Genomic DNA, 26,696 nt, shown 5'->3' with positions numbered 1-26,696 from the left:
AGGTGATGAGAGCAGCACATTGCCCAGTTAGACAGTATCCAGCATTCCCACCATCCAGCCCTCAAGCACCCTGAGGGTGCAGTCAGAAGCTTCACTGAAAGGGAGGGACAGAGGTCAAGTTTTCCGTTTGGATTCAACTCTTTACATGGCAAGATGCTTCTCCTCAACTTTAGCAGAACACTTTTTAGAGTTCATACTGTTTTGTAATCTGTTAGGTTTCCATAAAAGAATTGTACTTCAAAGGGTTTGTCTTGAGTTTGGTAAACAGAAGGAAAGTAGGGAAGATACCAGCTCATAACCATTGAGGTGCTTTGGATCCAAGTCTGTGTAATAAGATGGTGCTTCCCAAGTCCAGAATTGACAATATAACTTACAATATAAATGCATTAAAATGTACAAAAACGTCTTAACAATACTCAAGCTTCTGTGCAGTCATTCACAAGAGGCATTTAAAAATATGGACAGCACTTACGCTTTGTATGTTAAGAAGGTATGAATGTTAAACTCAAGGGTCCTGGTTATTTCCAGATTTCATACAGAGTTTGGCCTGAGACAAATAAATCTTTGTTTCAATTATTTATTTATTTATAAAATTTGTATGCCATCCAATTACTTGGTATATAATACTTTGCACTTTTTCTGCAGCCTTGCTTATGCTTCCATTCAAGCAGCTGAATGGTTAGCAAGCTACTGATGGCATTTCAGAAGCAGGCAATCACAGACTAGTCCTTCTGTTTGCATATAAGGGGAGCAACATGTACACATTCAAAGTAATGAAAGCAACCACAGTGAGGACAAATAGAGACAAAGTCACTTCAAAGAATGAAAAATTTAATAAACATTCTTTTTTTTAAAGAATATACATTTCCTTATCTTAACATTCCATTACAGTGTTTCAGAACTTCCAACAAAGGCACACTGTATTTCATTCTAACACTTATGCCCCGGCACAGTAGGTGAGTTCTTCTGAGACTAGGTAATTTTGACTTTTTTCTGCAACAGGAGGTCAGTCACTCTTAATGGAACTGAACTGCCTGTTCTTGCAGAAGACTGACTGGAAGGAGGTACACTTGGAGCCTCCTAAGGTCTTTTAATTAATCCTTTATTTCTCACAGCACACTTTCTGATGCTCCAGCAACAATGATTTAAGAACTCACACGTGACACTAGTTGCATTTTAGAATAAACATAATGTTAGTCCACATAAGTTACAAAACAAGCACAGGTTACAGTACTTCATACATCATTCAGTGGTGACAAAAGCTTCTCTTTTCTATTTTTAGGTAACCACCAGTCAACTTCATCAAAAATAATTTGGTAATCCTCACTTCCTTTAGAAACAAATTGGTTCAAAAAGTCAGAAAAGCCCATTCCTTCTCAACTCACCCATTCCTTCTCAACTCACCAAAAAGCACTCTCTGCCTGGCTCGTCATGCTGTTCTTTTAGATGCCATTTTAAGCCCTTTATACTCTGATTTAGTAAACTGGCACTCAGCCAAAGAAGCAGCTTCCTGTAACAGTTGACAACATCACTTAACAGCACTGACAGATATGGCTATCACTCTTCCATACACCTTGCTGAACCAGTCTGCAAGCCCTACCAACACAAGTGAAAGGAGAATCTTTCGCCTCTGAGAAAAGAAAGCTATTGCATTATAGAAATTTTCAGCATTCCTATACAATACACCGTAACTCTTCATACAAGTTCATCAAACAACTTCCTTGCTAGAGCTAAGTCTGCAAATGAAGCAGTAAATTGGAGGTTCAGAGACAGCATACAGAAGTAAGCCTACCACTTCTAGACTGTTCAGGAAATTAATTCACCACAACCATGGCTTCTTTCTGCTCACATAGTTAAAAATCTTACAACAGCATTAATACAAACCACAAAAAATCAACAATTGAAACACATACTTGCTGAGTTTAACACATAATTGATAAGTTTCTTCACCAAAATGTAGACAAAATAGAAGCAACCATTGAACTAACCAGTATACAAGGAAACCAAATTGCATGTTAAGCCCAGGTGATTTAGTGAGCAAAGAACATTAGATAACAAATAATACCATGAATGAGCACAACTTTGAGTACTAACAAATTGTAAATGAACAGTGTTGAAATGAGGGCCCAAGAGACCCAGGTTCTAGTGCCCATTTGGGCCATGAAATTTGCTGGGTTGACTTGGGGCCACTCACAGACTGTCAGTATAGCCAACCTTACAGGGATGTTATTCTGAGGATAAAATAGGAGCTGAGTAAGCCAATTTGGGCTCCACACAAGAAGAAAAAAGGTAGGATATAAATACAATGTAACAACAACACTGCAATGGTGATTATGGTGCAAAAAAGAAAAAAGAAACAGCATGCTTTTTCTTTAAACAACTTTCCATCTCACATAGATAACACAGATACCTGTTCTATTCAAACAATGAAACTGAAAACAATAAGACATTCAAGTTAGAAAAAAACAAAAGTAATCTATCCAACACTTTGTTAGGAATAAATCAGAAAAGAATTGTTCCCTATCCACTTTCTCCACACAATGCAGAATTCTATATTGCTCTATCACAGTGACCCTTGCTCACTCTTTCCCTAACTGTAATCTTTCCTCCTAAGCAAGTTGATCATTGTGGTGGCCTTTTTCTCAGAGGGTGGTTACGTCAATGAAATTAGATTAATTTAGACAGGCTATCCTGTGCTCCGTAAAAGCAGGGCACAATGCAAGAAAATGACTTAAAATAGAAAGCTCTGTGGCAATAGTCCTGCACTGAGAGCACAACTTTGGAAGAATAAGAAAATGTCTGAAGAAAAGTGATGGATTTATTCGATATATAAACTTCTACTACAGCCCTCAAAAATAACATGATACTATATAATCCCTAATGAATGCCAAGAGTTAATTATCTTAAATCTTGACAGCTTTTACTGTTTATTAAAAAAACTGTCAGCGAATAGAACCAGTATTAACAAATTCCTGTATATTTTATACTAAAAGGTAAATTTAAAATATTTCCTGTTTTTCAGCTACCCTAATATATATTATTCATTGCACATATCTGTTTCAAGAAAACACATTTCAAATAGTGCATTGTCATAGTCGTGTCACAAACAGACAAGTACTGTTCAGCAATCGTAATTCATTCTTACAATTTAAATTACTTATTGCAAGTATGATACAATTAATCTCAAGTAATTTAAATTCAACTTGTCTGAATGTATTTCCAAAGAGAAAGCACTTCTGGAACAATGGACAACTGGGCAAATTTAGTTTGCTGCCGAAGAAACTTCTGCCCCCTGCAGTCCAACTGATCCTGTTGCTGCTATTGACAGGTTTGTCAATCCTCCTCAGCTGGCTCAGAATCTGCTACATTTTATCCAATTAACAAGATGACAAACTGAGTGACCTTATTGTATTCAGATACTGGAGTATCCCCACAGAGTAGCCAAGAAGTGGAGTAGCAAGCAATGAATTTTACTGCAAGATAAATAAGATTAAAAATCACTGTCAGCTTACTGAAGGCTATGCCAGAAGGGAAGGAACTTCAAATTGTAATACCTTCTGCTTGTACCTAGTCTGCGGTTGTGGGAAAAGGACTAGAGTAAAGAACTGGTGTGATCATTTAGGGCAAAAGAAGACCAAGAGGGGAATGATAAAAAATTATGAGAAAACCCAAGAGAAAACCATAACCATAAGACAAAAGGCAAATAGAGAAAGGAAGAAGGAACCATCAGCAGTAGAGTAAATCCAAAAGAAAAGGATATATACTAAAATACATATGGAAAACATCATAAAATGTAACAATTGTATTTTGTAATGACATTATACTTTGATTTGATTTTGATCTGTTTGTTAAGCTGTTCCAAGACTTTCGTTGTAATAAGTATGGCTATACATCTAAAAATAAAGGTACTGCTCACAACAGACTCAAACATCATGCTAAACATCTGCTTTGTCAGTCACAGCTGAATGAGCATAAAACACATCTGAACACAACTCAAATGTATCAGTAAAAGTTCTGAGTGCCTAAACTTAATGAAAGTGATCACAGTGTGCTTTGGGTAGATGAACCTTCATCGAGGGGGTTACGTTAGTAAGATTCTTAGAATGCTACAGTTGCTTTAAAGTACTAAGTAGCAATCTACAGCTCCCAATCTTGCAAAATCAGCTTTGCAATTTTATCCATCTCTTCATATCAGTGCCAGAGAAAACACACATGCTAAATATGAAACAAAGGGACTAGAGCATGGAAATTAAACTCACTGAAAGGTAGCTGCTAACATCCACATTATCAGTGATGGTCTGGCGTTCTCCCCTCTGATTAATCTTCCTAAACCTCCGCCGAGATTGTCGAAGTGGCACTTCCCTTTGCAGAATATTGTCTTCATTCTCTTTTGAATTATCCACCTGGAACACATGTTCAGGATCCTGATTAAACATCCAATTCTTCCATATCATTGAAAGTCGATGAAATCTTAAAATACTCATGAGGAAAGTTCAATGTGCACTTGATAGCCTATGCATGTTTCTGAAACTAAAACTACACATCTTCTATGCTATTACAATGACTTGGGAGGCCACAGTTTCCTTCCCGGAAACAGTGTTGAAGAAAAAAAAAAACCAAGCTAGTCTACCTAAGCAGCAATAAAAATTGAATGCAGGCTCTATTAAAAAAATTAAAGTTACACAGTCACAGTTTGATAGTTAATAGATAGCTATTGTATATTGTAAATAGTATTATGTTTCAAAAGCTTGCTTAACAATATGGTTAGAATAAAATCTATTTTAAAATAGCACATACTGGATACATTTCATTTAAAACTGTAGTATTAGGCAACTGAAACTACCTCCTAAAAATCCACTTAATCTATTTTTTCATTTCTAGTTACCACTCACTAATACATTTTAATTGAACCATAATTAGAATACAAAGATAAAAGCGTTTTTAAAAGGTCCAAATGTCCATACTGAAAACTGTTCAGATGTTAGCTCCAACTAAATCTGACAAGACTTAACTTTGTGAAACAATGTTTTGAACCATATTAGTTCAAACTTGCTCCCTTTTCTTGTTCATTTATGCTATAAAAAGCAAGTTTTATCTTCACATTTCCTTTTGAAATCTCAGCAGGAAGCAGCAGAAACAGATGCATGTATACAAACAACTGTCAAGTTTATCTCTGCAGTAATTCAACTGATTTTTTACACGCAGGCAAAAGGTGTGTACCAAGGAAAGGGATACATTTATTTCCTTGGGTACAACCACCACCGCAACTGGCTGAAGTATGAGAAGAATGTTAGCAGTAAACGTATGTTCCTCAAAAACCAGACACAATTGTTTCTAAAATGAGGAAAATATTTCACTATCACAATCTAACAACAAAGGTCCAGCACAGAATTGCATTCCTCTTTACAAACAAGAAAGGAATAAATTGTATGAAACAATTATTAGGGTTCAATTCAGTCATGTTTAAACATTTTCAAATCCAATTAATTTCAAAAGTAAAATTAATCAGGTAGTTAAAATGCCTGATATTGAAATAAATGGATCATACTAATGTTAGATTCTGGATGGGGTGTACATCATCATCATCATCATACAATACTTATTCAAGGATCACTCTATTTATGGGAGGATGAACTTGTGTGTCCCTTCCCTTCCCTTCCCTTCCCTTCCCTTCCCTTCCCTTCCCTTCCCTTCCCTTCCCTTCTAATCCTAGACTGATACAGACTTGCTGGCCATCAATTTCTTCCATGCAAAGAGCCATTGTGATATATACAAAATTAATTTTTTTCAGGCTGTCTGTTACCTGTGATTTATGCAATATGCTGTTTTCATAATGTCAAGCAAGAGGCTATTACTGGTTGCAGTAACAGAGCCTAGAGTTCAAAAGGAAACACGTAGGACAGTTACAAAATACAGCTTACTGCACATCATCTATTATTCAGACCATGTCACCCATCTTTATATGAGTAGCTTATTAACAGTACCTCTGAAGACATCTTCAATTTAAAAGGTAGTCATGTATATGAAAGGGCAAGTTTTTTCTCTTGCTCCAGAGGCTAGGACAAAACCAAAAGGTTCAAAAAATAAGGGGATACTGATTAAACACTGAGAGGAGTTTCCTAATGGTATGACCTGTTCAACAGTGAAGACTGACCCAGAAGGACAAGGACTCTTCTCACAACAGGGTTAAGCAAATACCAAGACTTAGGGGGCCACAGTGGCCACCCTACTGCTTCGAGGAGCTATATCCATCCCCCACTATTGAAAATGGCCATGGTCTTCACAATCCTAGTGATTCTGCTGGTGCATAAGAAGCACACACCTTGTTTCCCAGTAGCACTGCTGGGACTTCAAGGCAGTGTTTGAAGCAGGGACTGAGGAACACTCAAAAAGCCATGGGGCTTTCACCCAACCATGCTACAGCAGTTTTTAAGCAGACACTGAGCAAAGATGCCATAACATATTTCCTGTGTTTTGCACGGGTTAGACAAGCTTTGAGATCTCTTACAACTCCACTTCTATGTTTCAAACACTTAAGAACAGAAAACACTTTTAAGAAGTATTTCAGAACATAGTAATTTCTAATCAGTAATAATCTTACTCCTCAAGACAATGCTGGGGGCAGGGCAAGCTGAAGGTTTAACATTCTGTAGCTCAAAAAAAAAATACTTCATTAAACTCAATAGTTATCTAAACATGGTCATTTCCTGCCCTTAATTTATATAGCAGTTAATATAAAACCTGTCTCGTAACTGTCACATTATATACTCCAAGCAACCCAGCTTTACATTTGAAATATAGGAACAAGCAACTAGGACCAGCTATGAAATGGGATAATATGGTATGCTCCTATTACATGTTTCTGCCAGCCATACTCTCAACCAACGTATCCCATTCTATTCCCATGCTGCCATATTTTCCAGTTTCTCCCACAACAGACCAATGGCTTCTGTGGCCAGTAAGCAAAATCAGCCTTCTCTGAGCTGTTTGAGAGGAGGTATGATCATCTTTGGGGGTTGTAATTTTTTTAAATATGGCTGCAAATTTGGGGCTTACCTTAAACCTGCTGATACCTCTACTCCTGTATATGGTGGTGCCATATCGGCTACATCAGGATCAGCATTGGAGACTTAGTTCATACTATATAGACTCACTTCCCGAAGAGCACCCTTTGGTTCACCACATGTAGATCCTCCATACTCTATCTGCCGAGTACCCAATGACATTGCTATTTGATCCAAACCCTGAAAATACTTTAAATTTCCAGATATTTTTGTTATGATTTGATAACTTTTAGCACCTGCAGAATCAAGAGGTATTATTTCATTCACTTGAGAAAACACACTATTGTTTTTAAGGAATTATGAGCCCATGATAAAGCAACTTTGAAGCAGAGTATTTTTTAAACATCCAAGTACAGGCTTTATTATTGAGAAAGCAAAAGGTTAAGTATGTTTGTTACCAGAAAAGCAAACACAATGAACTGTTAGCAGGAACTACAGTAACTACGCCCACCTGCTTCCTTCAGATATTGCCAGTACTATGAAACTGAAAATATAACTACAAGAGCTGGAAAAAACCCTAGAACAAATATCTTTTGTTGGCAATTTGTTTTGCATTCGGTACTATCATGCTTCCTAGGTACTGTACAGTATGTAGCTTCTCAGTGCTATACAAATACAACCCTGTAGGGCCAAGCATCAAATAAGGTTCTCTTGATTTTACTGTAAAGCATCCAGAGCTTCAAAATCTGCACTAAAAGAAATGAGGTCAAAATTGATTGGCGTGCAGTGCACTACAGCAAAATGGTTGCAAGTGCTAAGCAAATTCATAGAAAGGCCTTACAGGAGACACAGATTCTCTGACAGTTAAATTAATTATCATTAGCTTTCTTTTATACCAAAATGTTCTTGATAAAAATGCTCATAAAAATTTAGGAAGCTTCTTGAATTTACAGTCATAAAATAGGAATGACAGCAATGCTGTAATTCTGCAATATTTATTATGGTAAGAAAGCTTCAGTATATAAGATCAAACAAGGTACGTTGGCAAACTGTGGAATACTTCCTTGAAGAAAGGGACTGAATGTGGCTTCCCCACTCACACTGAGTTTATGCATTTCTCTTGCTTAAATAAATGCAATGATAACAAGATTTTTCAAGAATGTGGATCACAGAACAGCTTCATGGGCTGGCACTAATTTGACTTCCTATGCTAAACAGAAATTACCTTGGGGAAAGAAATGCTTCCTTTCGATTTGCATTATGTCCTCTTATTATGTCTCTTCTGTCAGATACTGAGTGGACTTTGGAGGGAGGAACAGCAGAAGGATTTTACTACCACCATGCCATTCTGTGTTAGAGGTACAATTATATCCCGAGGGAAAGATAACCTGCTAACATTATTTCATGGTTACAAAAGGAATGAGCAGCTGGTGTGTCTGGGAAAGGACAAGCATTACAGAATACCACTGTTGGGTTGTCTGGGTGGACACCCATTACTGATGGAATGTTAGCAAGGGAAATCAAAAACAGTAGAGAATAACAGTAGTCATTTAAATACAGCACAACTCTAAGGGTATCAGTGTAACCTCCCTGTCTTCCAAGGAAAAAATCAGGAATGACTTCCTCTGAAGTGGAACAGTCTGCACTATAAATACAAAGTGCTGCAAAGCAATCAACTACAAGGTAACATCACAAGCCAAAAGATAAATATTTGTTATGATGATACCATAGATCAAATATCTTGGGAATGAGGGAGCAGCCAGGGAGTGTTCTCTACAGTATTCCCTCCTGATAAATAAAAACAAACAAGTGTCCTGGTTTTGAATGGAAGAGGGGCAAATAAATTCATGAAATGGTTAAGGATGGCAGAAATGTGTCCTTAGACTACCACTCAAGAAATCATCATACACCTCCACTGTACCCAACACAGAAGCAGCCAGGAGAACTCTACAGTCAAAGCCTATTACTTTCTGGATTAGAAGAAAACAGACTAACCAACAGCCTTGGAAGACCAACTTGCACAGCACTTTGACAATGAAATAGTTTGTAACTATGTCTAGTTTGATGCCATAGTTTACACAGGTTCAGTTGATGTAACTTTGGCCTCTGAGTGTTTAGTTATACAGAATAATTCTCAATCTGTACAGCCAAGAATGTTGACATAATCCTTGGAAAGTGCTATCATATATGTACCTGACCCCCTGCTCTTCCTAGCAACGCTTCCAAACTCACAGAGCAACCAGCCTAGTGGGCAAAGGTACTGAATACTTCTTTATGGGAAGGCAAACCTAGGAGATGTAGTGGTGAAAACTTTGCTCAAAAACAAAACTTTTCCCTGAACTCTGCAGATTGGATAATGTCCACCCAGTCACCAATATTCCATTTTTGAGAAAAGTTTGGACAGCATGGTGCATCTCAATTCCAAATACTCCTGGATGTGACAAATTAGGTAGATTCAGTTCAATATGGCTGCAGGCCTAGCAACAAGATACATATTACTTAGGCTGTCCTCATGGACAACATATAGCAGTAACTGGACAGATAGAATATGTCCATGTTGGTTCTGTTGGTTCTCTCAACAGCTCTGAGTAGCATTAACTATAAACCCTGTTGAGGTATGGGATGGGACCTGGAAGTCTGTTTTAGGGTATTCTTATCTTTCTTGGAGAGGTCATCCCACTGGGGACATCTTATTTTATACTACAGCCATTGACCACTGTTGTCCCTTTGGTTTTCATCTTGTCTTCCTCCTTAGCTCTTTAACATGGAACTGATAGCCAAGTCTGTCTGGAAATCTGGGGTTCAGGGCACCCAGTATAACCTTCCATCTAAATTCAAATAAGTTCTTTTAATTCTAAATTAGTGTCTGATAACAACAATGGATTAGGTAAAGGCAGCATATAGATACTTTTGACTTATGAGGTACTCCTCGTAAGTAAAAAGGAACACCAGGTAAGAGGGATTCAACCTGTGCTAGATTGGGTTACATGCTCCTTGAACACTCACACTCAATCCAGACTCAATCCGGAACCTGAGTGTCAAAGTTTCAGTGACCATAAATGTGTTTGCATACCCAGAGATGTCTGGTTACAGTGACACATGCTTAACAATATCCCATTTGAACTACTGTAATGTTCTCTATGTGAGGCAGTCTTGGAAAAGTTTCAGAAAGAGAACAGACAAAGGATAAGGAAGATGACAAGCTGTTTGGTTTAAAACAGTAAGCCACCCACCCTTCAGGAAAAGGCATGAAACTCAACAGTAAAGTATGGAAGACGCATGGCCGGGAAAAGAGCCTGTGCAAACAGGATGTCACAGTGGGTAGAGGTAACATGACGCTTTTAGATCAGCAACAGTGTTACAGCAATGGTACTTTCATGGATGTAGTTTAATGTTTCTGAAGTACCAATTGAGAGGAATGTCAACCATTTTTATGAATTCTAACATAGCATACAGTCCCACAACTTATTTCACTTGTTTTGGAGCAAGCATTTTCCCCTCTTTATAACATAAGCCACGCCCTGAGAACAAATGTAAAATTACCCAGGATTTGGGATTAACGAAATATTTTCTTCTTTATTTCAGAAGAAATAAACTCCCAGTATCTATTGCATAGTAATATCTTAAAATAAAATCACAAGCAAGTCATTTTTTTCATTTTATCAAAGTTGTTTGGCATGTAAGCTGGTTTGTTGCTGAAGGGGGGCTTAATTGAATAGATGTTGATTTGTAATAAAAGCATGAAAGGCATGGAGGAGTGTTATCATAGCAGAACCTCTCTTTACCAGGTAAAGTCAGTGTCTTTTAACATATTAATATTAAAATCTGTAGAAAAGAATGCTCAATAAACAAAATGTAGTCTGTCTTCTCCCTGTGCATGGTTGCTTGTATGCCTACTTTCTACATTTCCAATATAATATAGAAATTTATGGCAACGTATCTCCCCTCAATAAAAGTAAGCAAAGAACATATCCTGAAATCTTGGAGGAAACAGATCGAAGTGTAATTAAAAAAAAAACAAGCATTAACCAGAAAGTTAGCACATTATGACTTCTGTAAAAAGATTTGACTTCAAGAAAGCATAAGCTTAAAAAGGTCAGACATACAGAAGATAATCTCCTCTGTAAGAGTGGATAATGATACCGCCACAGAAAAAATAAGGTAGTTGATATTTTCAATAATATCTTACATGATCCAGCTTTAACCTGAACTTGCTGGCAAGGCACAAAAGGAATTTGAAAAATAATAGGTCAAAGGCATATATCAAAGCATCAGCAGTGGACAATAAGCTATTAAAGAACACTTGAAAGGTTAAGATTTCTGGAAACCTATCCTAGGTTTTAAAAAATGAAAGGCATTTCATAAATTAGACTTTTTAAGGAAAGTTTCCCTACCTTTTTATAAAAGAGATTAAGCTCCATAAAAAGGAAATATTTTATTACTAAACTGCTCTTACACTTGAGTAGCTTAAACCATTTTTCTGCGCTTCAAATTGAAACTTCCAATCCATGGCTCAGTGAATGTGCTCTCGCTCTCGCTCTCTCTCTAAACTGTACAACTTCTAATTTTCCCTCCATTTATTTCCCAGCTATTACATTTACACATATATTACTGACAAAAGGTGAAAACCCCCTTAGAGGGTAGCAGAATGTCTCCTAGGATATTTGCTAGAGCCAAGGAAGGAGAGGGAGAACAAGCCATGGAAAGCCCAGTCATCCATCAGATGTTCCATGGACTGTTCCACAAACCAAGTCAGCATGCCTTATTCATACAGTGGCTTATTGGGACATGAGAACCTGCCTATTAAGCAATGCATTTAAACTCCGTATGTTAACCTAAGCATATCAAGCAAAGATACAGAGCATCAGTGTAGTGCACACAGAATTCATTACATAGTTTATCTGCTACACTAGTATGCTGGTATTATCTGTGCCTATATGAACTCCATTAATTTGAGTTACATATGAAAATCCCCAAGAATGACTATAGCAAATCAAGGAATCACACATCTATAGCAGAAACCTCTGTACTAATAGCAAGAGTGAACATGACAAAGAGTATTCCAACCACCTCAGTAAAAGTTTCCAAGAACAGATGTTTAAAGAGCTATCCTTACCACAATCATTTCGGAAGGTTCCAAAACAATACACTCACAACCTCGTTTTCCTCCAGATTGCTTGCCAAAACTATTGGGAAAAGAATAAGAGAGTGTTAGTCCTTATTAACACTAAGCAGCAACGTACCTAGTATAATTTAAAACAGTACCTTATATAATATTTCAAAACTACTGAAGAGTCAATTGCTGCATTCACACAACATGCTAAGCCACCCTGTGAATAAGATACGTGCTGTGAGTTATTCATGGAAACACTTATAGTGCACCTGCCTGATAATCAGGCTCAGTGTGGCCTGTTCCTCAGTCTTCCAGCTGGTATCCCAGTACCTTTTGCAGCAAAACTTGTCTTGACTCCACCTCCCCACTCCACTTCAGCTGGTACTCCCTCTTTGTTCATTCACCAGTGTGTTTTAGAGCCTCAAAGTGTGCAACTACTGCTGTGCCCACCCCCAAAAATTGCACAATCATGTTTGTAAATTTTATTATATTTTGACATTTTTGCCAGTGTTCAAATTTACTTTTACAGCTGTCCAATTCATGTTATCAGGCTTGGTCAATCTTCTGGCATGTTTCAGCTCTGACAAGCATCAGTTCAACACTTAACTATCCCCACAACTCATCATTTATTCTAGGTGCTGTTCTATCGATGATGAAATACTGTTATCTGAACCTAAACAACTTTCTCTTTCACATACATACTACCATGTGAATAACCCCATCACAAATCAGTTACTGATTGTCATGGCAAGAATGGCAAAAAAAAAAATCCTTGCTGCCCTTGTATGGGGCTAATGAGCAAGCACCACTGCTAACAGCCCCCAATGGGCCCAAGGAGCACACTCCTTGTTCAGGGAAAAAAGCCCTTTAAATGTGCATATGGTTGCATGATTTTTTTAGTTAATGCAGTTACCCAGTTGGGGGCATCTGAGGCCTCAGCTAGAGCAGTGGCTGGAGGTGCTTTCTATGAGCTGCCAAGATAGAAACATAGAAACACAGTGAGTCAGAAGGGCTTCCTGGACCATCTAGTCTGACCCCCCAGCTCTGCTCATGACATGACTACCATGTCCATGTCCATGTCCAGCCTATCCTTGAACACCCTCACCGATGAGGCTTCATCCGCCTCCCATGGAAGCCCATTCCATACCCTCGGGGTCCTAAGTGCCTGGAAGTACTTCCTGGCATCTACCTTGAAACTTGGGTTTCCTGAGCTTTGCTCCATTGGAACACATCCTGCCCTCATCCACAGGGGAAAAAAGGTCTCTACCCACCTCCATGTGACACTGCCCACATACCTATATATCACTAACAAGCCCCCTTTGAGTCTCCTCTTCTCAAGGCTGAAAATAGTTTAGTTCCCTCAGTATCTCCTCATATGGCTTACTCTGCAAACCAGTCACCATCCTTGTGGCCCTTCACTGCACTGATTCCAACCTTGTTTATCCCTCTTGTAATCAGGGACCCAGAATTGAACATAATACTGCAGGTGCACCAGAGTCATATAAAGTGGCAGTAATATTTCTCTCAATCTAGAAGCCATGCTTCTGGCTATGCATCCAAGGGTAGTGTTCGCTTTCTTGACCACCGCATCACACTGCTGACTCATGTTTAGCCTACAGTCAACCAGCATCCCGAGATCCTTTTCACAAGTGCTGCTCTCCAGTCACTTGTCTCCTAACCTGTACTTATGACACCCATTCCTATGCCCCAACTACAAGACTTTGCACTTATATGCATTTAACGCCATCCTGTTGTCCCCTCCCACTTCCATAGTCTGTCCAGATCCTTTTGGCTCTGGAGTACCTGCTCTTCAGTTGTGGCCATCACCCCCAATTTAGTATTGTCTGCAAATCTGATCAGAAGACTTGTCACCCCCTCTTCCAGATAATTGATGAAAAGACCCTGCTCATCACTGACCACCGTTCCAATGATTCCCCACCAATAGTTACCCTCTGCTTTCAGTCTGTCAACCATCCCCTGATCTATCAGATGGTGCATCAGTCTATCCCAAAACTCCTCAATTTTCTACTCTCTTCAAGATGAACCAGAGGGTAGAAAAATGGATCTGGGGCTTCAGCTGGGGCAATTATATAATTTCCACACACTTGTGCTGGTTGGGGGGGGGGGAAGATGCCCGCGATCGTGCTGGTTGGGGGGGGGGGGTGGGGAGATGGTCAATGCTGTGCCCGTCTTTCCTGCAGGAACACAGCCATGCCAGGATTTCTTTGAGAAGCACTACCCCAACATAACTGTAATGAACAGAGTGTTGAATCTGACAATACTAATATCGCTGAATCTTATCAACAATAACATGGTCTCTCAATTCCGGAGGGTTATGCAGCGCAGGAAAAAACAAGTGTCTATAGACAGATTTTTCACCAAAATTGACCCTGCAGCTAATAGACAAAGAAGAGAGGAAACCCCTGAAAGAGATCTCCCCAATGTCCTTATGGAGGGGAACTCTACCTCAAAACAATAATCTCCCCCCTACCCAGGTTAGTGTTCTCCACTGTACTGTACAGTACTTTGCTACTTTGTTGTATATCACTTTGTTTCAAATTTTTCTGATTTAAAAAAATAGTTACAGAACAGATTAACCTTATTTACATTTAACCATATGGGGAAATTTGACTTGGCTCCTGACCAAAAATTGGTCGCAACCACATTCTGAGGAACCAGAACGCATTACCCTTATTTACATTGAACCTTATGGGGAAATTTGACTTGGGTAACAACCAATTTGGGTCACAACCAGAGTCGTGGAACAGATTAAGTTCGTGAGCCAAGGTACCACTGTACTGTAGATTGGCAACCCCTAGATAACTTTTTGCTGAAAACCAAGCTAACATGACAGAAGCAGTCCAAATCCAGATTATAACCCATTGTGAAACTGGTTACCCAAGATTTGTTGTCATGTCACACAAACCCAGTCAAAATAAGCTTCAGAAGTACATGCAGTGTGCTCACCTATCAGTTCTGCAAAGCATCAAGAGAAACTGAGTTAAGATTATACACTACAAAAGTTACAAAACACATTTAAAAATCCAGAAAGGTAGCCATATTGGTCTACTAAAGCAAAAATACAAAATACTTTGTGGCACATTAAAGACTAACGAACTTATATCATAAATGTTGGAGAACTACATTAAATGCATGAATTCTTATCCTAGCCTATCTATACATGGTAAGGAAAAGGAAATACATAGTGACAGTAGAGGACAGAATATGGGGAAACAAAATGGTTCGCTGTAGTCAAAATCATCAGAAAAGGCTGTATTTAATTTCCTCATCTGTTCAAGTTTTATGCAGAATGTATCATACATTAGGAACAGGGGAAGGCTTGAAAATTAGTGGAAGATACAGCAATAATTTAATACACAGATGCTACCATATTACCAGTGGAAAGCAGCAATGCTTTGAAAAGACTCTTGAGGAAAGTGAAAGAAAAAAGTGCAAAAGCAGAACTGCAGCTGAATCTTAAGAAAGCAAAAGGCATGCATGACTACAGAAGAATTTTGCAACCTTATGTCAATGATGAAGAAATGGAAATTATGAGAATTTTTGCATTCCTTTGCTCAATCATAATTCAAAGGGAGAATGGAGCCAGGAAATTGGAAAGATTGAGACAAGCAGTGAAGGAACTAGAAAAGACCATCATGTGTAATGATGCTGCACTGGAGGCTGAGGCCAAGATCCATCCATGCTATTGTATTGCCAATCACTATGTATGGGTTTGAAAGCTGGACCATGTTGAAAACGGACAGGAAGAAAATTCATTTGTCCAAAACACGATGTTGGAAGAGAGTTTTCAGGATACCCTGATCTGACAAGTGTTTCTAGATCAAATCAAGCCAGAACTTTACCTTGAAGGAAAAATGACAAAACTGTCATACTTCAGGCACATCGTAAGACTCCCTAGAGAAGACAATCATGCTAGGGAAGTCAGCGACAAAATAAGAGGAGGACGGAAACATAAAAAATGATTTGATTCTAATAAAGGAAGCCACAGCCTTGAGCAGTGCTGTCAAGGACAGGACATTTTGGAGGCAATTCATTCACAAGGTTGCCTTAAGTTAGGTTGCCTTAAGTTAGAGATGACTGAACAGCATGTAACTACAACAAATGGAAATGTCCTGCTGAAATTACAGCAGCAACAATTACATTTTAACAGTGACTGTGCACGAAACAGTTGTTGCTAACACCACAAACATCCTGGCCTGGGATAAGCTAATTAAGATATGTAGCGTGATAAAAATAAAACTACTTTCGGCAGTGACAAAACACTGCCTAGATGGTTTTCTTCGGCCTAAGAAGATAATATATACAAACTAGTCTAATTCTTTGTGCTTTGAAGAAATTATGTTGATATATTTTCCAACACACATTGACCATTCAAAATGGAAATCATATTGCAGGACTTAAAATACACAAAACAATTTAACAGAAAACAGAAATGAACTGTTTCTTTAAAATTTACATTCAAATCAGATGACGTGATTTGTTAAATCTGTATGTTATAAATTTTAGGTTGTAGCTTCATGCTCCAAAATTATCATAAATACCCTTTCACACTACAGTAACTGATATTCTTACATTTCTGTTCCAAACAGCTGGTGGTCCTTATGTTTGTTATTGCATGGTATTTATGCAAAAGTATAAGCATACACATAGTGGCTACCAGAATCTGCTTTCAAACTAGTTTCCCAATGCATGTGTACTTATTCACTCTTTTATTTTTCATCTTTTTAAATTGCCTGATAAACTGAGTTCACTGAGCACTGTACAATGAAAGCATAATATACAGAACGGTTGCAAGAGTCACACGTTTAGAACACAGTGTGTTTGTTTTAAAATGAATGAAAAACTAGGTTTATCTTGAAATCCTGCACTGAGCAGGAGACTGACCCTTTCCAAATCAACTGTTCTGTGATTCTGATTTTATTACTCTAGAAACAAATAATTACATTATCTCTACCAAAGGAGGACTCTGGTAGAGCATGTGCTTTGCATACAAAAGGTGAGTTCCCTAGCATTCGCACTCCTGCTGGGGCAAACCTCCTCCTAAAAGCTTGGAGAACTGCTGCCAGTCAGCACAGCAGATGGAACTGAGCCAGATGAAACAACATGCTGAGAAAGTATAGGACAGTTTCCTGTGTTTATATGACAACAATTTTAATCCTAGAAAAATGTTAGTGCCTTCTTGTTTGAATATTACAGTAGAAAATCCTGACCTCAATCTTGTGATTGCAGCTAAACAAAAATATCAACAGGGCAGCATGGTAACACTTTGGAAAGTTACTAGCATGAGAAATGTAGAGTTTCTCACAGAGCCCATTCCAAATTAAACATCACATATGGTCTTGCCTCAGTACATGACTGTGGTCTGCTTCACTGACTTTTTAACCTTTCTTCTACTTTACGAGAAATGCTCATGTATATACACACTGAGGGAACTGTGCACGTCCACACATGAAGCAGGATGTATTTGTCAAGGCTGGAAATTTCTCTCTTTCCTGCTGCCCTGCCTCCAACCCCTTTCAGAATTAAGTTCCTTTTACTATGCTCAAGAAAATGTGTTTCCTATTGCCAGTCTCTGGTGCCACATACATCTTAAGACATATAGAATAATTTACATTTCATCACATAAAAGGCAGAGTTAACAGTGCTTTCATGACCTTGAAGGAAAAGTACATTATATATAGCGCATATATTTTAAGACTCAAAAAACATTAGGCCTCAAAAGTCAAAACCTTCTTGTTCTCTGATTCTGATCTTCTAACTGTTCCAAAGGCTTAGGCTTGTCATCAAAAATATGACTAGAAGAGAAAATCACATAGTGCCCATGTGAAAATTCCACTGAAAATGAGTGAGAGCTGAATGGAATCAGCACTTAGTTCATTCCAGGTATTCTTGGATTCTACTGGTTTTAAAGTGTTGTTTTTTCCCTGCTTCCTTCCCTCAGGTAATATACAGGCAGCACCTGCCAGAATCGGAGTAGAGTTTGATGAGGAGAGGAAAGGCAACACCTGAAACTGAGTGAAGGCTGACTGGAGCTCCAGATTAATGCTCTTTTGCACCCTCACAGCCCTACAGTTGAAATAAGGTCAGCGACTGCCAGAAGCACAATCCAAAGGGCAACTGCCATATGACTCTTGTCCTACAATGCTTCAGCTGTAAACTCTAACAATCACAGGAATGTGCAGAAGACTGACTATTGCTGCATCATATGCAACTGCAGGTTCTCATACAGTACAGCCATGAAAGCATGTGGTTGTGACAGATCTGTGCCGTTTCAGAATCTACAAGGAGCACCCATAAAGATAGCACAGATACCCCACCACAGACAGAGAATTTTAGGGTGCACTGTACCTCTGTGGCTCTTCTCCAGAGAGAAACCAAGGAAGGCTGCCTCTTTGGGATGTTTCCTCAGATGGGCACAAGTGTGAAGAACCACTCTCTTTTGTCAAATCCCCAGTGAGAAAGAGACGTCCATACCGAGGGGATATATGTGCTGTTGTCTTTTGAGGAAATATTAAACGGATGGCTAAGGGGCATTTAGGAGCAAGATTAACACTTGCAAAAGTGTATAACTCTCCCACAAATCTGTGATCTCTCACTCTCTTGGTGATAGTTATAAGATGAGATAAGAGGGCAACTGAGACCTCTAAGTAGAAAGTGAGAGAGCTTGCCCCTCAAAAAACAAGCCATCTCCTACTCACTCTGCTAATCTATTAGGTTTTAGGCTGTATGTCATTCAATGTGTTCTCTGCTCTCTGTAGTACTAGGAAATAAGTAGAACTCTCACAGGCTTGCTATGAGCAATTTGCATTACATTTTATAGACAAAACTGCCAATATTTATTCCAACTTGGAAGCCATTATAATAACAAAGATGAAAGTGGCAAAATTCCATAAACCATGTTGGACAAGTTACCTGAAGATTTGAGACCTACCATCTGCTTTTCGGATTCATGCCCTTCCAGGATACTAACAACTGCCAGGATCTATGGGGCTTATGGATCTCAGAGACAAGACAAAGATTACCACATGGATCTCTAGGATCTGTCATTGCACTTAACAAAATAGTGGAAAAATTCTTGTATTGCACTCCACAAATGTGGAGCATTTTATTCTGGATATTTATTTAAAAGAATTCTTACATGCCTTTCAAAACCATTGACTTCCCAAGATGGATTGCAATATAAAACAGGTAACAATATGTTATAAAGTAACTTCTCCAATGTTTACTGCTGTATTTTATCTTATTATGTGTTGTGGGATTGGGGGTTAGATTAAATGATCCTTCAGGGTCCTCTCAAGTTAAGCATTTCCCTTCAAGATTTATCTGAATGGATTTTCTATCATTGTAAGTTGGCTGAGGCATATCTGGCAAGAATCTTGGGCTTATTAATCCTCCAGGCAAAATGGCCTTGTACCTTTTCTCTGCTAAGGAGATTAACTGATTGTTATCAAAAAGATAGACCAGAATGACTAAGAATGGCTGGATGGGGAAAGCCTTTTTGGACAAACTGAGCATGTACTTCTCCCACCTTCTCCTCCTTTTGTTGAAGATGATGTCATCAATCTATCTGTGTTTAGAAGCCTGACCTCACAGTTTTGCAGAGTGACAGACCAAGAGGATGAGAAACCAATATGTATAAGCCATTTTATTCCCATTTTAAAAACTGGGAAGTAATCTAGCATTTTTGCAGAACTGCTTCCCCTTTTACAAGGTTCTCAGACGATCTAGGATGGAAGGAGTAAACCTTGGGCACAGGTATTACTAGAGATCACAAGCTTCCTGTGACCTCACTGCAATGAAGACGAAGCCTGTACTACCCAATTTGTACTAATGAAATTTCTTACAACATGCAGAACTGTGGTGCGCATAATAATTTTATTGTACTGTGCTTTGTTTGTTTGTTCTGATTTTGTGAGCCACCAATAGAGTTTTGTAAATAATTAATAAATAAAATATAGGTATTCTAAGTAATTTGACACGAGTCCCAAAGACACATTGCTTGTCATAACTATCACAAAAGTATTGCTATACAAGTTTCCAAAGAGTAAGCAATCCAAACCAGTAAGCACAAAACATTTTTTAAAGGGAAAATTGATGAATAATCATTTATTTGTTCAAGCAGTACTTTCCCTTTAGTAAGGTCGCTCATGATTTTCTCACTACTTTTTGAACTGAAGGGGTCTCCAAAAGCAGTTTAGGACTTATGTGAACTTCTAAGATGCAGACAAATGTCTGTTTTAAGAGAAATTACTTGGGTATGGTTTTTCAGATGAACAAAAAAATTACAGAACAAAAAGGTATCCTTCCTATTAAACATTAATTAAAGGTTTTGAGTAACTGAAAATCAAGCACTGAAAAACAATTAAACTCACCACGTGTGGCAAGTCACTGAAAAAGTATTCATGAAATGTGCATTACTCACAAATCACATCCTTTTCTCTCTGCAACTCTAGTTCCTGCCATCTATTGTTATTAAATTGCTGCTACTATAATTCTAAATCCGAAAATTTAAAGTTACTCTTGACAGATGTATAAAACAAGACATTTGTAAAAGAAAATCTTGCACAATATCACAATGTGTGGGTAGATTAAAAAAAAAAAAGATACCCATGCTAGACCAGGAAGGGGAAAAAGCCAATGTCACAGTACATTTTAATTAGAATCATCAAAGTCTGTCTGTCTGTCTGTCTTTCTTGTCAACTTGGGAACCTATGTATTTAGCCCATGGCAAGGGAAAGACCTGAGCTCTGTCCTTAATGTTTCCAGAAAATGAGAGCACGGAATGGAATGGAATGCTTTTCCATTCTAGAATGAATCAACTTGTATGATCTGATACCACACACCTACCGGCCGTTAATTCCGTCCACCAATGTGTATTTTGATCATGCACTTGAACTTCATGCCCCATAGCTACAACATCTCGCCAAATTTAGGGACTTTTCTATATAATCATAGAAGAATCAAGTTGGAAGAGACCAGAGGGCTACCAGGTCCAACTCCCTGCTCAGTGGAGGACTCCAAGTTGAACCACCCCTCTAACATGGCTGTCCAGTTGCATCCTGAATGCCTCCAGTGTGGGGACAGCCCACAACCTCCTTAGGTAATTGGTAACTAGTTCCACTGACATGCTGCTCTAACAATTAAGAAATATTTCCTGATAACTAACTGTAATTTGGTTCCCATAACCTGAACCCATTATTCTGTAACCTGCAGGCTGGGATGACTGAAAAGAAATCCTGGCCTCCTCCTTTGTGACAGCCTTTCAAGTACTTGTAGAGTGCTATCACATCTCCTCTCAGTCTTCTCTTCTTGAGGCTAAACATGCCCAGTTCTTTCAATCTCTCCTCAGAGTGCTTTGTTCCCAGACTCTGAATCATTCTTGTTGCCCTCCTCTGAAGCCTTTCCAGCCTGCATATATCTTTCTGGAACTTTGGTGCCCAGAACTGGACACACTACTCCACATGAGAACTAACCAGTGCTGGGTAAGGGGAATTAGTGCTTCACAGGATTTGGAAGTGATACTTCTATTAATGCCATTAAAATAGCATTCAGCTTTTTTTCAGCCACACCACTTTGTTGAGTCATATTCAGCTTGTGATCCACAGCAGCTACAAGATCACTGGCAGCATTCTTGATCCAATTATTCCCCATCTTCTAATAATGTATTTGGATTCCTTTTCCCAAGTGCAGAGTTTGGCATTTGTCCTTATTACATTTCAGTCTGTTGTTTTCAGCCTGTCTTGCCAACCTATCAAGATCACCCTGAATCTTTTTTCTGTCTTCCAGAGCATTAGCTATCCAACCCAGTTTTTTTGTCATCTGTAAATCTGATAATCATTCCCTGCACTTCTCTGTCCAAGCCATTAATAAAATATTGAAGAGCACTGGGTCTTGGACTGAATCCTGTGGTACCCCACTTGTTTTACCTCCTCCCAGTTTAAGAAGGTGCCATGCATGAGCACTCTTTCAGTCTATTATGTAGCCAGCTGTGGATCCACTTGACTGTTGTTCCATCTAGTCCACTTTGAGCTAGTCTGCTAATGTGAATATCACAGGGCATTTTGTTAAAAGCTTTGCTGAAGTCAAGATATATTAAAGGTAAAGGTTTCCCCTAGACGTTACATCCAGTCATGCCTGACTCTAGGGGGCGGTGCTCATCTCCATTTCCTAGCTGAGGGAGCCAGCATTTGTCCAGAGACACAGACAGTCTCCGTGGTCATGTGGCCGGCATGACTAAACACCGAGGTACACGGAACGCTGTTACCTGCCCACTGAAGTGGTACCTTTTTATCTACTTGCATTCGCATGCTTTCAAACTGCAAGGTTGGCAGGAGCTGGGACGGAGCAACGGGAACTCACCCCGTTGTGCAGATTCAAACCGGCGACCTTTCGATCTACCAGCCCAGCAGCACAGCAGTTTAAACCACTGCGCCACCTCCAGTCCCCACCAAGATATATTACATCCACAATATTAAATGACCCTTGACCATTTGACTATCAATCTCAAGCTGCCATTCTGCTCCTTCAGCTTGTACTTTCCCTTCATCAGGAAGGTCATGCATCCTCTTTTGGGAGGTGTTCCAGATCCAAAAGGGTCTGGACTACGGAAATGGGCAGGAGACAACAGGATGGTGTTCAATGTGGTAAGTGCAAGATCTTGCACCTAGGGTATAGGAATGGGTGTCGTAAGTACAGGTTAGGGGACAAGCGGCTGGAGAGCAGCACTTGTGAAAGGGATCTCAGGGTGCTGGCTGACTGCAGATTAAACATGAATCAGCAGTGTGATGCGGTGGTCAAGAGGGAGAACTCCACCCTTGGTTGCATAGCCAGAAGATTGAGACAGGTATTACTACCACTTCTCCCAGCAGTTTCATGTAGATGTCGAACAGCATGGGGGACAGGATGGAACCCTGCAGCATTCCATGACATAACTGTCATGGGGCCAAGGTAATATCCCCCCAGCACCACCATCTGGAATTGACCAGTCAGGTAGGAGTGGTACCACTAAAAAATAGTGCCTTCAACTCCCAATGGCAGTGCCCTATTGTGTAAACCCTATTGTGAGAACTTTATGCTTATTAGGCAGTATAAAAATGATTTAAATAAAAAATGTATACTATAGATGAATGCACTGTAGGAACTGGTTCCATTCTTTCTACAAAAGAGGCTTCAAGGGACATGGGAACAGATTCTGAGTCAGAAGAGGAGGGGTTCGAAAATGTAGCAGAAATGCCAAGGAAGAAAACCCAGTGATGAACCATGTGTTCATTCAGAATCAGTTTCAAATACTGTGGGCAAGTTTAGTAAGTATGTTAATGAGAATGAGGGCAGACCAAGCATCATTAATCCCAGAGTATGAAATCAGGTAAAGAGGCCAGACCAACTGAGAAGCTCCAGACACTCCAAGGGATTGGAGAAAAAGGATTCACCTTGAATGTACACTTTAGTAATTTCAGTTTGGGAGGGAGAAGAGGTATTCAGTTTAGAATCAACTTCTCACCATTAAGTTGCTTTTCCCTAACAACCAGTTTTCTAATTTTACTTACTTCTTTTGTTATTGACTTTTGCAATGCACTTCATTTGTATTTTAGCATCAGCCCAAATGGTCAGCATTAATTAGAAAGGCACTATCTAGGCCTTATTGGAAGGCAGAGAAGAACCACTAGGACATGTGCTGATTTAGAACTTGCTACACACTCTGTTTAAATTGGTATTAAAAGAAAATAATGTTTGCTAACTCATCACAAGCTAGCTTTAACTCATGTAGCCAAGCACACTAATTACTTCATTTTCAACTAGATACGCAATGACAACAGGAACAATAATAAAATTGCCCATTGTTTAGTAGAACAAGACCAAGCTGCAGTGTACCTGCTAGTCTCTTTCTTCAGCATGGCTATGAGGAAATAGTAAGTTTTTGCTTTAGATTAAATACAGCCCCGAAACAGTTAGCAGAAATAGTCAGGCTGCGGTACAGGAAAAAGGCAAGTCAGAACCACAATCTCTTCTAAGAAGGCACCATCATCAGGTTTCTCCCTCCTCCAATTGTTACATGGCAGGAGCTACTGCATCTGTTATCAAAGGACATCTAGCAACCAGCCACAGTGAGTCATGGCAGGAAGGGAAGGATTTTTTTTAATGTTGCATCACTTCTAATTTATTTCACACCATTGCTATCGCTACTGGAGTTGGGTTGAAGCAAACCTCATTGCACTGCGCTAAGCTTTTATTTGTGCCAAAAGGGACACTGTGCTTATATATTTAACATATACATTTGCAATTAGACATTCAATTTATTTATTGCCTGTAAGAAAAAGGTCCACTTTTTCATACCTGCAGGGTGGCAAAAACATGGAGTCCTTCATAAGAACAGATCCAGACAGTAGAATATACCAGCATCTTGCAATAGTGTCTGAGCTAAGAGAAGAAGGAACAAAGATTAAGAAGTACATTACAAAGTTAACCAGAGCTTCCCAAGTATATTTCTTATTCTTTGCCCTATCTTGGCAATTTCACATATGCAGAGTAAATATTCTCAGTATTTAATGACTAATGAAGTCTTTCAAACATAGGAGCTCTAGTGCAAGCTCTCAAAGTTCATGAGCACAAATATGATTAATTTTGTGGGTTTCTTTGAATCTGTCACCTGACTAATATGAGAGAACAGTGTATGACTCATAAGCGACTGATTGTTAAGCTTCTGAAAGCAGATAAGGTAAAACTGGTCTTCTGGGTAACTCTTTAAGGCACAGCGGAGAGGCAGTGTAACATAGCAGCTATGAAAATGAGCTACAAAGCCACTATTGCAAATCTCTTTGTTACAAAATCACTAAGGTAATCTTAAGTCTCAGCTTCAGTTCTTTCATCTGCATGGTTGGGGATAATGACCCTGAACAACTGGAAGTACTATACAAATGTTAAATATCATTTACAGTTTCCTAAATGATTGTCATATAAATAATCTACTCCAAAAACCTGCAAAAACAGACAACCCCTCGCGTTATAAACAAGTTCCATTCCTGAGGACATCTTTCTGTCAAATTTGTTAAGTCGGATTATGTATGTATAGCTCATATTTAGCATGGGTAAGCCAAATGTTCATCTTAGCATACATGTATACTTTTCTATACATTTCAAACACTAACAAAATGCTTCCATATATGCTCAGCCCCCCACATTTTCAGGAGTTAAGGGCACAGGACCTGTGCCCTTAGTGCAAAAACTGGGGATATCTCTAGCCCATCCCCCAAACCTTAACTCTTAATACTGCTGACCATATGTGCACTGGATCCAACAGGGCTCCTCTTCTTTATTTATTGCATTCTTATGTTCCAATTCCCCGCTGCCCCTTTCACTTACCAGTGCCTCCTCTCTGCACCAAGGAAATGCCAGAGGGATTTCCCTCTCTGGATGGGTGGGGCAAGAATGCATGCTTTGGAGGCCTCCCCCTCTCCCCTTTCCCTTCCTCTTTCTCTATGACAATTTTCCATAGCAGACTTTGGAAACTAGTTCATATCCATTCCTACAAACCGTGTTTAACGAGAACTTTTAAATTAACAGCCTTTATCGTATTTCATTTGAAAGTATGGATGTTCATAACTTGAATATTCATAACCCAGGAACAGCCTATACAGTAGAAAGGCTTAGATAAAAGGCTACCAATGACTTGCATTAACTATCAGTCTTTTAAATGCACCTGGTAACATTTTCAGATTGAACAAGTTTTGATAAATTATGTTAAAAATATTACAACAAATATTGATTTGTCTCATGTTTTGATTTATATGACAGTTAAGTGCACTTACCAGAACAGAACTTGATTTCCATCATACCTTTTGTAACGTGCACTGGAAGTCATAATTCTAAGAAGGAAAAGTTCAGTATCATCAAAAATATCTATTCCATTGTGGATAAAAGTTGTGTGTGTGTGTGTATTCCATTGTGGATTATAATCCTCTATTATTATAGCAATATCAGTAAAGTCATACATCAATTTTACAATTTCATAGTTGAAGGTTTCCAGCAGCAAAAATATGAGCTCACATTTCCCAACAATGAATCCAGTACTTGGAAATTCTTTAGGAGAAAAAGTGAAAGATTTAAAATTTAGATTCATACTAGCCATTTACACTATATGTTGTAATTGTTTCCCATTTACCAATATGTTAAACTACGTTTCACTGATTGTGTAAGAAAAATAACTCAGAAAAAACAGAACATAATTATATTTTTATAAATCAAAAAGTATCAAAAGTAGTATCCACTGGACATGATGCAGTGTTAAGCATACTGATGTCCTACAAGTAATCAGAAAGGGACTTGCTTCCATTTGTGTACAGACGTATAACCTTAAATATTGATTAACTGCTTGCTTCCTGCTTGCTGCATTGCAACTCAAGTTTAAATCCATTTTACATACTTGGAAAGCTTATAGTAAACAATTAAGAAATTACTACTACTACTACTACATTTCTATACCACCCATAGCTGCTGAAGCTTTCTGGATGGTTTACTGATTGTATGTAATTTGGTTTTACTTTTATTTCTCTTCTGTCACT

The 26,696-nt window shown here is 38.8% G+C and overlaps 1 protein-coding gene across 6 annotated transcripts in view; it reads right to left on the bottom strand.

Moving 5' to 3' along the window:
• The window catches only part of RAPGEF6 (Rap guanine nucleotide exchange factor 6), a 176,861-nt gene that overhangs the window by 109,557 nt on the left and 40,608 nt on the right, over positions 1–26,696 (bottom strand). For all 6 annotated transcript variants that reach the window (XM_044454498.1, XM_044454502.1, XM_044454500.1 and 3 more), the window contains exons 3-6: positions 25,944–26,000; positions 24,472–24,555; positions 12,121–12,190; positions 4,260–4,403 (exon numbers count right to left, since the gene is read on the bottom strand). In XM_044454498.1, coding sequence (XP_044310433.1) covers positions 4,260–4,403; positions 12,121–12,190; positions 24,472–24,555; positions 25,944–26,000 — 355 coding nt within the window. The remainder of the gene's footprint in view (positions 1–4,259; positions 4,404–12,120; positions 12,191–24,471; positions 24,556–25,943; positions 26,001–26,696) is intronic.

The sequence above is a fragment of the Varanus komodoensis genome, unplaced genomic scaffold, assembly GCF_004798865.1.
Source record: "Varanus komodoensis strain SLA01 unplaced genomic scaffold, ASM479886v1 scaffold7_3, whole genome shotgun sequence".
In the NCBI taxonomy this organism is placed as follows: domain Eukaryota; kingdom Metazoa; phylum Chordata; class Lepidosauria; order Squamata; family Varanidae; genus Varanus; species Varanus komodoensis.
The sequence above is the reverse complement of the archived record's forward strand: the minus strand, read 5'-3'. Positions and strand labels throughout refer to the sequence as shown.